The sequence below is a fragment of the Rhamphochromis longiceps genome, linkage group LG6, assembly GCF_057381845.1.
Source record: "Rhamphochromis longiceps isolate RC_006_pf linkage group LG6, R_longiceps_female_GT1.1, whole genome shotgun sequence".
In the NCBI taxonomy this organism is placed as follows: domain Eukaryota; kingdom Metazoa; phylum Chordata; class Actinopteri; order Cichliformes; family Cichlidae; genus Rhamphochromis; species Rhamphochromis longiceps.
Window position 1 is genome coordinate 34,315,937 of NC_140562.1, and position 12,354 is coordinate 34,328,290.

At 39.2% G+C, this 12,354-nt stretch overlaps 1 protein-coding gene across 4 annotated transcripts in view; it reads left to right on the forward strand.

Annotated features, from left to right (window-relative positions):
- pnpla6 (patatin-like phospholipase domain containing 6) overlaps window positions 1–12,354 on the forward strand; it is a 36,735-nt gene that overhangs the window by 1,423 nt on the left and 22,958 nt on the right. For all 4 annotated transcript variants that reach the window (XM_085410352.1, XM_085410355.1, XM_085410354.1 and 1 more), the window contains exons 2-3: window positions 8,607–8,695; window positions 12,271–12,324. In XM_085410352.1, coding sequence (XP_085266478.1) covers window positions 8,648–8,695; window positions 12,271–12,324 — 102 coding nt within the window. In that variant the 5' untranslated portion in view covers window positions 8,607–8,647. The remainder of the gene's footprint in view (window positions 1–8,606; window positions 8,696–12,270; window positions 12,325–12,354) is intronic.

A 12,354-nucleotide genomic window follows, 5' to 3' on the forward strand; every position in this document is an offset into this window, starting at 1 on the left:
TCATGGTATAGTCGGTACTCTGTTAACAGTCAGTCCAGGTCAGATCGTGTATAGTGGGTTAAACACTGGCTTCATTGTTCCTAGAGAACAATAGGAGTAGGGCTGCATGGAGAGGGGCACTGCTTGGAGGCTAGAGGGTGAATACTATCTCCTTTGGGTCTATCATCCTGTACTCTTCTTAAAGGTGCTATTGCCACACTTTAAAACTATGCTGAGTGAAGTGTCAAGTGTAACTCTAAGTTTCACTTTTTATTTTGTCTGGATTTACGCAAGGTTTGATACACTGGCTGCTTCAACAGAGGCAGAAAAAAGATTTTGCAACACATGGGACTACTTTATCAGTCCATTCTTAGCTCGCCTATTTGTCCATTCTTAAATTAGGCCAGGTTACCATGGCATCCTTTGTTGTGTTCCTCCAGTTCTTGAGTAGTTGTTTTCAGTATGGAGGGCACGTGGGGGTGTGCTTGGTCTGCAGCAAGGTTTCGGTGGCTGGTATATGTAAAAGTAACATCCAGATAAATGCCAGGATCCAAGATTTGTGCCTTTTGGTAGGAAATGCTAAAGATGTTCCTATGCGGTGTTGTAGCTCTGTGGGTCCTTTGCAGCAGCATGCTGTTCTGTGGTTTTGTTTATGATGCACAGGGTTACTTCATGTAACACAACACTCCACTCTGTTTTTCACAGATTGAATTTCATCCATGCATCAGTCCAGCCTCTCTATCTCTCTCCGAGTCACCAATCGCACAGGAGAAAGCTGCTGCTGATTGCAGTTTATGTTGTATACTAGAGCTGGGCGATAGAACGATAACGATATGTATCGCGATATAACTTTTACTCGATAGAGAAATTAAACTATCGCGATAGACTTCACCGCTCTTGTCCTCTTGAAAAAAAAAAAGGTCAGCCAATCCAAATTAAGTAGCGCAGAGCCGAACCAATCACAGCCGCAGCGTCACGTCGCGTGACTTGTTATGTACAGCACAAGTGCCAAGCCGCACGTGTGTTTGTTTGGGAAGCAGCCAGCGGGTAATGGAGGAAATGAGTGTGCCGACTAGAAAAATCAACCGAGCGTGACCGAAGAGAAAACAGATGATGGTTCCAACGCCGGAGAGATTGTCGAACGGAAGAGCCATAGAAGTTCCGTAGTGTGAAGGTATTTCGGCTATTTCAAGTCTGACAAAAAACAGAGTAGCGTGCACTGTAAATTGTGCCGAAAGCAAGTCTGGAAATACAATAAACTGGTGCATGCTCACACTGTGCGCCACGTTATTGTTTCGGTGAAATTAACTTCTACAATACTGTTACTGTTAATTCTACTCTCTGCAGTGTTTAAATGCTTACATATACACACAGTTACTGTCCCTCCACACATACGACTCGGTTCTGCTTCTATGCCCCAGCTTTTACTTTTTCCCACCGAGGCTTCTAGACTTCTGATTGGCCAACATTTCTGCACGGTTAGGAATCTAGCGCCACCTGCTGCTTTGGCATGTTCATAGCAGCGTTTTCCTTCATTTCTGCCTTTATGTGTGGACGGGATTATTTTTTAAAACGAAAACGGAAAATCTCCGTTTTCAAAAATACCCGTGTACGTGTGGACGTAGCCTCAGTCTCTGACTGGAAGCGCTAATTCGTCATTCGGCTTTTGTCAGACTAAAGTAACTGTTAAAACTGTTTGAAAAGCTAAGCTATACAACAAGGAGAGATTGAGAATTTCCTTTTAGTTCTCAGTTTATTTGATATTGACAAAAGTTAGTCAGTTTTGTCTGTTCTTCTGTAAAACAAACTAAGATTTATTTTTAGAATTAATATTTTGTTTCTAAGTGGAATTGACAATTTAGTAGTCTGTTTCGTTTGTTCTATTTTGAAACTTAAACGCTTTAGCGGCTGCCTTTTGTGTAGTTTGCAATATTTGCCTTTATTTATCTGAAAAAGTCTCATGTTCCTTAAGTACATCTACCCTGTTGAACTTATTATGGGAAATAAATATTTAAATAAAAACAAGCTGCTGATTATTTCACATTTTACTTGTGAGCAACGGCACATTTAAATCTTACAAATATAGTTATTTGGCTTATATCGTGATAGATATCGTTATCGACTGAAATGAAAAAAACATATCGTGATATGAAAAAATCTCGTATCGCCCAGCTCTATTGTATACATCCTGTCTAAACATTTAGGCAATTGGTGGTAACATCGAGACATGCTGTATGTTGCACAAATTTTAACAGTCAGTATTTGTAGAAAAATATAATCCAAACTCAGTTTAAAGGTGTGTTGAGTAGGGATGGGTATCGTTTAGGTTTTATCCGATACCAGTACCAAACCGGTACTTTTGAAACGGTGCCGGTGCTTAAACAGTGCTCGAACCGGTGCTTAAAGAATGGAGAACACACACTTTGTCCAAAAACCTCTCATTTTTAGCTGTTTTTTTTTGTAAAAAGATAACAATGTTTTAGCCTTTTCTGCAGGTATAGGGCATATATGGTATCACTCTTGGCTGGAAGCAGTGCTTAATCAATGGAAAAAACACCAATTTTGTCTAAAAACCTCTCATGTTTAGCTGTTTTTTTTTGTAAAAAGATAACAATGTTTTAGCCTTTTCTGCAGGTATAGGGCATATATGGTATCACTCTTGGCTGGAAGCAGTGCTTAATCAATGGAAAAAACACCAATTTTGTCTAAAAACCTCTCATGTTTAGCTGTTTCCTACTTTTTCTTTGGTCATTTTAGCCTTTTTGGCCAGGGTGAAGGGAGTATCTGCCATCAAACAAGAAGACAACCGCATGTAACTACGACAGTGTTTGCTAGTTCACCTTACGTGCATTAATGTAATAACGTGGTTAGCCTACTCAACGTAAATTACACACGAACAACATTAAGCTACTCACGCAGAGAAGAACGGCTGCTGCTGCCATCATCATCCTCATCATTTCTGCTACACTGGCAGGGCTAGGGGCCAGGACTCTCCTCTTCGGGTTCTTGGGGGATGTTGCTAACTCTGGGTCCGATAACAGGCACCACACCCGCAGTAGATGTGCTCGGTGTGTGAGGTCTCGCAGCAAGCTATGAAATACTGTGCATTTCTCGGCTTTTAAAAAAACGCTATGCGTCGCCAGGTGTTTCATCAGATTCCAGGAGTTACCTCCTTTGGACAGTATCACCTTAAAGCACTTGTTGCAGGCTGATGAGTTTGCATCTTTTGCTGTGAAGTACAGCCAGACTTTTTATTCTGTAGCTTTGCTCTAAAAGAACGTATGTACCTGGGCCCGCCTTCTGTCCTCGGAAAGGTAAAATGAATGGCTAGAATCCAAAGTGTATGAGGTCTCAGGAAAGAAAAGCACCGAAATAAAGCACTGAAATGTGCGCTGCTTTTCAGTCTGGTTACTACCGTTTATGTCAGAACCGGTGCCATCCCTAGTGTTGAGTGTCTAATTTATTTATTTTTTCAAGTAGGAATCCAAAACAAACACACACAAAAAACAGTCATTCTCAGTTAGGATGATTTACTAATGCTAGTGTTTCAATATAAACAAAATTTGTTGCAGCTCTTTATTATTATGGAAAATGATAAAAGGCTTTGGTATTTCAAAATTGTTTTTATAGTCCTGAATAATTCACATTAAAAATTATCAATATATTTTATAATTTGTTAAGATATAAAGATATTTTCTTTTTCGTTTATCAAAACTTCCAGTAACTTCCACTGTCCAATACCAAAAGATTTTATAAAACAGAAAAAAGGGTCAGCATTGTTATTGTAATGTCTTTTCTTAGCCATAAGATGCTTGCTTCTTTATAGGCATCTTCCTCTTTGTGCAGCAGCCTAATCTGTATACCCTTAGCAAACATAGAATCTGCTTGTTTAACCTCCAGCATCACTTTCTGCTCGAGGCTTTAGAGTTAGTGGGTAATTGGTTGTCCTCTATGGAACGCCAGGACTGCCATAATGAATTAATTAAATACACCATTAAATAATTAATTAAATGTGGCAATAATTAATTAAAATTGGAATTAATTAATTAAATAAATAGTTATGACACATGTAATTAATTAATTATTGACACATTTAATTAATTATGTATTTCACATTTTAATTAATTATTGACACATGTAATTAATTAATTATTGACACATTTAATTAATTATTTATGTATTTCACATTTTAATTAATTATTGACACATTTAATTAATTATTGACACTTTTAATTAATTATTTAATTATATATTTATTTATTTCATTTTGGCAGTCCTGACGCCTGGCTCTCGTCATGAAATAATTTTATCTGTCAGGCTCACCCATCAAACTCAGGGGGCGGGGTTAACGCTGCCCATGCAGCTTCTCTAACATTTGATTGGTTGCCGTGCAAAGTAAGTCAAAACAGGTCGATCCTAGAAAATCGATTGCTTGTGTAGACTTGGGACTATGGAACGCCAGGACTGCCATAATGAATTAATTAAATACACCATTAAATAATTAATTAAATGTGGCAATAATTAATTAAAATTGGAATTAATTAATTAAATAAATAGTTATGACACATGTAATTAATTAATTATTGACACATTTAATTAATTATTTATGTATTTCACATTTTAATTAATTATTGACACATTTAATTAATTAATTATGTATTTCACATTTTAATTAATTATTGACACATTTCATTAATTATTGACACATTTAATTAATTATTTAATGATATATTTATTTATTTCATTTTGGCAGTCCTGACGCCTGGCTCTCATCATGAAATAATTTTATCTGTCAGCCTCACCCATCAAACTCAGGGGGCGGGGTTAACGCTGATCGAGTCAAAACCATTGCTTTGGCCTGGTGGCCATTGTTTCTAGCACACAACAACCGGCATGTGGAAGCTAACAGAACTGAGCTTTGAAAAACCCTGTTTGTGTGTTACCAAATACCGTTTTAATATTTTTTTAGCCGAGAATGTAGTGGTTTAATCTTCATGTGTCTGGTCGGTTTGTCAAGATACAGCCTCTTTGCAAAAGTGTTTCGATGATTTCGGAGATGTCTGCCCAGTCTCACGGCAAAGCGTGGGATAGACCCGCTCGCCTCGCAAGCAATCCCACCGACAAAGCGCAGGCCCCGGTACACAGCTGTAGTAACCCCCGCTGACTTCTTTTACTGAGGTTATATTTATCGATGTTTTATTTCCTGATGTTCTTATGTGTCCTACGTGTTTCAGTCGCCAATTCTGAATTATAACTAACATTAAAAACATGTTTAAGGAGGAGAGAGAGCAAATAAATCTGTTTAACATCTGATCTTTGGGTTTTTGTTCAGTAATCAGCGTGACCTGTGTATAAACACATAAAAGAGATAACGTTGGTGTTTCCGTCATGTAGTAACTGCTGGCTTTAACTGTACAAAGGTTGTTCGACACTATGAAACACATACAGACTTCATGATGTTCGGCTAATATTTTTATTGTGAATATTAATCATGCTGACCTCGCTCTGTACACCACGCAGCGAGGTCAGCATATCCACGATATCCTCAGCTCCATGAGTTAACACAAAGTTTCCCAGCTGACTATCTAACTGCCAACTATTCCAGAGACGTGAAAATATACAGCATAAAGAAAAGTGTAAGAGACTCAGCAGCAGATTAGAATAACAGTTATACATTTAATAAATCACCAAATGAATCCAAGAAACGAGCAAACCTGTTCCGACAATTTGAATTTGTATTCCCTCAGCTGCAGACTCGCTGCTGTTTAAATGTTTGAAAAGGAAGATTAGATATAAACAAACGTCAAACATAGACTCAGTCTGCCTTCACATTTGATATGAGGCCAGCACGTATAGTGGCCTCAGCAGGCTATTACTGAAATACACGTGCTATATCATAAACTATGATATAAACAGGGAGGTCCTATTAACATGTTTAGTTTTAAAGGACACCTTCCTGCCTTTAGTCTCATTCATGAGCAGTATTAGTTTTCTTCTAACATCCAGAAGTCTGCACAATGTGTTTCATAGTTTGTAACAAGCCTTTGACAGGTAAACATAACATGACCGAAAAAGCAAAAAAAAAGAAAAAAAAAAGAGAGAGAGTGTTGACATAAGAAGAGAAAATTCTCTCAATTATGGAGACAGACAAATGGTTCATTTATGTTTGATGTGTGTTTATTCCTCCCTAAATATCGTCGGTGAAGTTCGCCATGCATGTCAGATTTTCCTGCGCATTTTTATACCTCTGCCAACAGAGAGAGAGAAAAAATCACATTCTAACAGACAGCTGGTGCTTAGAATACAGTTGAATAACTATTAAAAAACAGATGATATTTAGATGATAGTTCAGTCCAACACATGTGCCAGTGAACCATTAAACGTCTGTGAAACTATGCAGTTATGAAACGTAACTTTAACCTCAGCCAAACCGATTTGCTCAGTTGTAAATAAAACAGCGAAGTAAACGTGACCCGACAGACAGAACCTGAGTGAATGAAGTCCAGCGTTTAACCACTGAGAGCTAAAACTCAGCTGAGGTTTGAAAGCTGTGTGCCGGTGATTGGACATCAGCCGCTGATAAAGCTGTTCGCCTATAAAGTGCTCTGTAAGGAAACGAGCTCCAGCAGCTCTGCGCTCGGGGAAAACACTATATTTACTTATCTTGTGCAGAAAAATGCGCTGACATTGCGTTATATCGAGCACCGGCTGCCCAGTTAAACTGTGACTATCACCAGGTAACTAGGCGTGTTTCTTGAATTAGCAGCAGGTGTTAAACAGCTGACAGATGAGGAGGAGGATGCATGCAGGTAAACTGAGGGTCTGTTGAGCTGATCGCTGGTTTCGTGAGAAAAATGTCAGCTCGTTCTTTATGTTACAGAAGCACAGAGACACAAGACCAGGCGGAAAGAGACGATCGTTCGGTGAAAATGAGAATCTGCGAATGCAACATGTGGAACACGGAGAGTGGAATATGTAAACAAACCGGTTAACGTAACCCCCTCGGTGCACTCTGCATGCTAACTGTTAGCAGAGCTAGTGAAATCTCTGAAAACATCTGAGCACTTTTGCAAACATGTTCTATGTTGACAACCTGACCAGACATACGTCGCGACATTCGCGGCTAAAACACTGTTAAAAGTGTAGCTGGTGACAGAAAAACGGGGTATTTTAAAACTACACCACCACCATTGCTGCCTGTGATTTGATCTGCATTCTGGGATAACTGGCTGCCCCAAGTCTACACAAGCAATCGATTTTCTAGGATCGACCTGTTTTGACTTACTTTGCACGGCAACCAATCAAATGTTAGAGAAGCTGCATGGGCAGCGTTAACCCCGCCCCCTGAGTTTGATGGGTGAGGCTGACAGATAAAATTATTTCATGACGAGAACCAGGCGTCAGGACTGCCAAAATGAAATAAATAAATATATCATTAAATAATTAATTAAATGTGTCAATAATTAATTAAATGTGTCAATAATTAATTAAAATGTGAAATACATAAATAATTAATTAAATGTGTCAATAATTAATTAATTAAATGTGTCAATAATTAATTAATTAAATGTGTCAATAATTAATTAAAATGTGAAATACATAAATAATTAATTAAATGTGTCAATAATTAATTAATTACATGTGTCATAACTATTTATTTAATTAATTAATTCCAATTTTAATTAATTATTGCCACATTTAATTAATTATTTAATGGTGTATTTAATTAATTCATTATGGCAGTCCTGGCGTTCCATAAAAAACCTCTCCACTTATGCAGTCACTCGTAAACACACGAAAACTAAGATACAAACCTAACGAACACAAAGCTGTTGTCAACCAGCATTTCTGCCTTTTTAATTAATTAATTAATTTTTTTAATTTCATCATCATGTAATGTCCCGTTAAAAATGGCACAAATTTAGTGGAGCAACAAGAAAATCATTCCTATTTGGATGAAGGGGAAGGATAAAAAGGTGAAAAGGGGGTAATGAGTTACTACCTGTATAGTCGTTTATCTGTTATCTAGCAAGCCTGCCGTGTTTCTGTGTAACTAAGGCCTGGATCAGTGATGTCAGCAATATGCTGTTGTAGGATGCAAATTTTTGGATCCCTTTTCTTCTGTGCAGTTGAAGCGATTTTTGAAGAATAGATGCAGTTAGACAGCTAATCCAGAAACTTTAGTTAGGGACTGAGAAATGTTCTTCTCTTATGCAACTGTGTGTGCTAACAACTTCTTTGTCTTTGAACTACATTTGCTCGTTCTGCCCCACTATTTTTTTTTCCTGCAGCTGTGAACTATTTAATTTGTTTGTGTGGATGCACGTCCATAGTACCACTCATACTCCTGGTAGTACAAACTGTGGTTTTCTCACTCAGCTGGGCAGCATAGACTACCAAACTGTAACATGTCAAAGAACGCTTTATGTTGACTTTCAACAAGTTACTTTGCTTTGCTAAACATGTTGGCTCAAGATATGTTTGACTTGTGTTAACAGGAAAAATCACAGTAAGCAGCTAAATAGAATTTGCCTCTCCATAATTTGAAAGTGTGTACCTGTGTTTTTCATACCGTGCCATGTCAAAATAGCTTTTTGTTGAGTATGCATATCTATCTTTGTTCTCAGTGGCTGTTGATGGACCATCCCTATGAAGAAACAGGGTTACAATGGGACAGAGTACCTCCGAACAAGAGGGTGAAGGTCACAGCCAAGAGGTTGGTTTTGACTACAGTATTTATTTGTATACGTGTCCTTGCTCCAGCGGATGGGCAGTCTTTCACAATCCTAATGTGGAAACAGGCTTCAAGGTTATTAACATAAGCCACAGCAACCTGCCAGTAGAAAACGGTGTGCTGGTGACTTGTATTAGCACATAACTTTGTGCTTACAAAAATATGAAAAGCTGACTTGTAGGTTTTAGAAAGAGACCTTGAAACAAGTGTCCATTTAAAACTTCTCAGCTAGTGCAGAATTTGAGCTTTCATTTTAAACAAAGTTAGCTTGAGAGTGTGTAGACTACGTTTACATCACTAGAGCCATCTGCTTGTCCACCACTAATATGTCTCGTTGGTTAGCCATCACCAGTTTGTCTGTCTGTAGCTTGGTCATTCTTGACCACCCTAGTGGTGCACAATTTGAGCTTTCATTTGAAACAAAGTTAGCTTTAGAGTGTGTAGACTAAGCTGAATATGGTTTTTCATGCATGCACAGTGACAGATTTGTCCTAGTTGTCATTTTGAGACAAATGCACATGCATTAGGGATGGGTATTGATAAGATTTTCACGATTCCGATTCCATTTTCGATTCTGTTTAACAATTCGATTCTCTTATCGATTCTTATTTTTAAAAAGGAGAACACTAAGGTCGACTAGCTTAGAACTTTGTTTTATATCCTCTCTTTGAACAAGATTTAGGAGTAACATGGCCTTACAAACCCAACAGTGAGATCTTAAGAGATCCAGCCTACGGCTCTTTAATGGGGTGTCACAAGGTCCCCGGGGGAAAAAATTGTAAAAGTAAAATAAATATTCTTCTGTAGCAATAACAAAGTATAACATAAATTATTCTGTAGCAATTACACAAGAATATCCAGTAATGTCCCTGCCTACAATTAAACACATTCATTTACTGAAAATCGGGGGCATCTGCTGTGGCAAATGGGTTCAAGCCTTTGACCACAAACTCAGTCACTGCTCGGTGACATTCGTCTATCCTGGCCTGAAAGGAGACGTTACCGGTAGACTGCAGCGAGAACTGCCAGCATCTGAGCCAACCAGACTCTGTCTGTCTCTCTCATCATGGTCACCTAAATGCACAGTAATGGCAGGTTTTGTAATAAGGCAGATCGCGCTAACATAATATGCACTGTTAGTTGATTATTTACCTGCCGCATTAACGGGAGAGGACGTGCAAACGTTACCGCTGCTGCTGGGTTGAGATTCACGAATCTGGAGCGGAATTAAAAACACGACATTCATTTAAGGTTATCGTGTGTTTTGTGAGCAAATGCTTTTGCATATTCGTAGTGTTTCCTCCCTTAAATGAAATATCTACTTTGCAAGTATTGCAAGTTGCCCTGTTGTCATCCGTTCTCGTAAAGTATAACCAAACTTTTGAGCGTTTGAGCCGCCATGTTTCCTGCCAGGTAAATGACGCTCCGCAACGTGATGACGTCATTCGGGGCGACTGGAATCGATATGGGAATCGTTTGCAAAAATGGCAAACAACTCCAAGGAATTGAAACAGTGGGAACCGGTTCTCAACAAGAACCGGTTTTCGATACCCATCCCTAACATACATGTACACTTTCCACACTCAACTCACTGATTTCTGAACTATATTTTGAACTCTTATTCTAAGTCTGCAGGTGTAGTGCATTTCCATGTGCACATGCTGTCCATGCACTTACTGTCTCTAATTTCCACTATCAGTGAGTGTCAAGTGACGTGTCCAGCTTAAGACATTTACTGCTTAATAACCCTTAGCTAAACATACGGTAATCAATAATGACTGATAACGGACATGCAGTCTTACTGTCTGGCTGTCAGACAGCACCTATTACTCTTACTCTTGCAATATGGTATCTGATGGATTGTTAGTGACACACACACATAAAGACACATAAAGAAGCTTGTCTTGGCCACAAGATCTTTGCACTCTTTTCAAACTCTTTGAACTGACAGTCTTTATTTCAAAAGTAAGTGCTGAGTTTGATATTACTTAATTTAAGTAATAAAGATTTCCTTAGTTGAAAGAAAAGCCAAAATATATTGCCTGTGAGCCCAGTAATTTTATATCTGAAATCCTGAGTCTATTAATAGTATCCAAAACTGTGAAACTCTGTGTGGTAATCAGTTTGTAACTATGTGAAACATGGTAAGGGCAAAGTGTGAAGAGGATCAGATGAGTTGCTGCATTCTCATCTCCTTTGACTGTTGTTTCATGTGCATTAGGCAGTCCTTCCTCAAGGACAAATTCCGCATTCTCACATTCCAGTGCACTTCAGAACTGAAGCCTGCAGGCCCGGGCTTCATACTAGGAGATAATTAAAAAAATATTAAAAATGAAAAAATCCCATCTCGCCACTTGGTTATGGTGTTCCACGTATGGCCTACCTGCTAGCATTTTGCACCCTGCTGTTATATGCTGGATTGTCAGGGGCATCTTTACACAGCCTGCACCTGTTGTCTTACCTGGTGTGATAGACCCCAGCTTTTATGGATCTTGTCCTCAGAGCTTGTTCCTGTGCTGCCATGATTAGTGCCTCCATGCTGTCTTTCAGTCCAGCTCTGTCTAGCCACTGGTAGGATTGCTGGATGCCAGCTGCTTCATCTATCTGCCGGTGGCATATACTGTCCAGGGGCCTGTCCTTCCATCATGGTTCTTGTCCTTGCTCCTCTTCTTTCTTGTGTTTCTGCTGACTGAGGTATTTACTAAGCACGCAGTCATCATGGATGTTTGTTGTCTCATCCTGGACAGTGGTTCTGAAGCTCACTAGTCCCCAGCCTTTTTTTTTTTTTTTTTTGCATAGCATAAACTCTCAGGGTGCTGGATTTGGGGTGAAACCCTCCATGCATACTAACGAGCTTCCTTATCTTGATGTCCATGGCTTCTGTCTCCTCTTTTGGCCAGCTTAGTATCCCAGCAGGATATCTAATCTCTAGCAGGATGTAGGTGTTGATTGCCTGGATCTTCTTCTTCCCATTCAGCTGACTCCTCCGGACCTGCCTTACTCTCTGCAGGTATTTTTTAGTTGTGGTTTTCCTACCATCCTTCTCATGGCTTCCATTTGCCTGTGGGTATGCAGTTTGATGTCATCAATGTAGGTGAGGAGGAGGTGGCTTACAATTCCCCTGTTCCATAGTCAGTATCCATATCCCCCATTAGTTCCCGAGGAAGACTCTTAGGAACCTGTTGATCTTGTACAGCTCTAGGTTTCCAGGATGCAGTTGTGGGGCATTGAGTCATAGGCCTTCTTGTAGTCAATCCAGGTGGTCCACAGGTTGGTCAGTCTGGTCTTGCAATCGCAAGCAACTGCTCTTTCTACCAGTAGCTGGTGTTTCGCCCCTGTGGTATTCTTGCCAATTCTTTTCTGTGCCCCTCTCATATATTTAGCCACATGCCTGTTCATATTAGCCACTATGATGCCTAAAAGGAGCTTCCATGTGGTACTGAGGCAGGTTATTGGCCGGTAGTTGGTTGGGACCAATACCTAAAACACTTTTTAATTTGTTTTGTTTTTCATTTTCTGATTGACTGTACTGTTTGTGTCTTCTCTTGTTACATTAGGACGGGTTTGATAACATCAAGACTTTTGTGGAGGAGGAACTACAAACAAGCATGGTGAGCATCCAGTTTGATTTCATGTCTTAG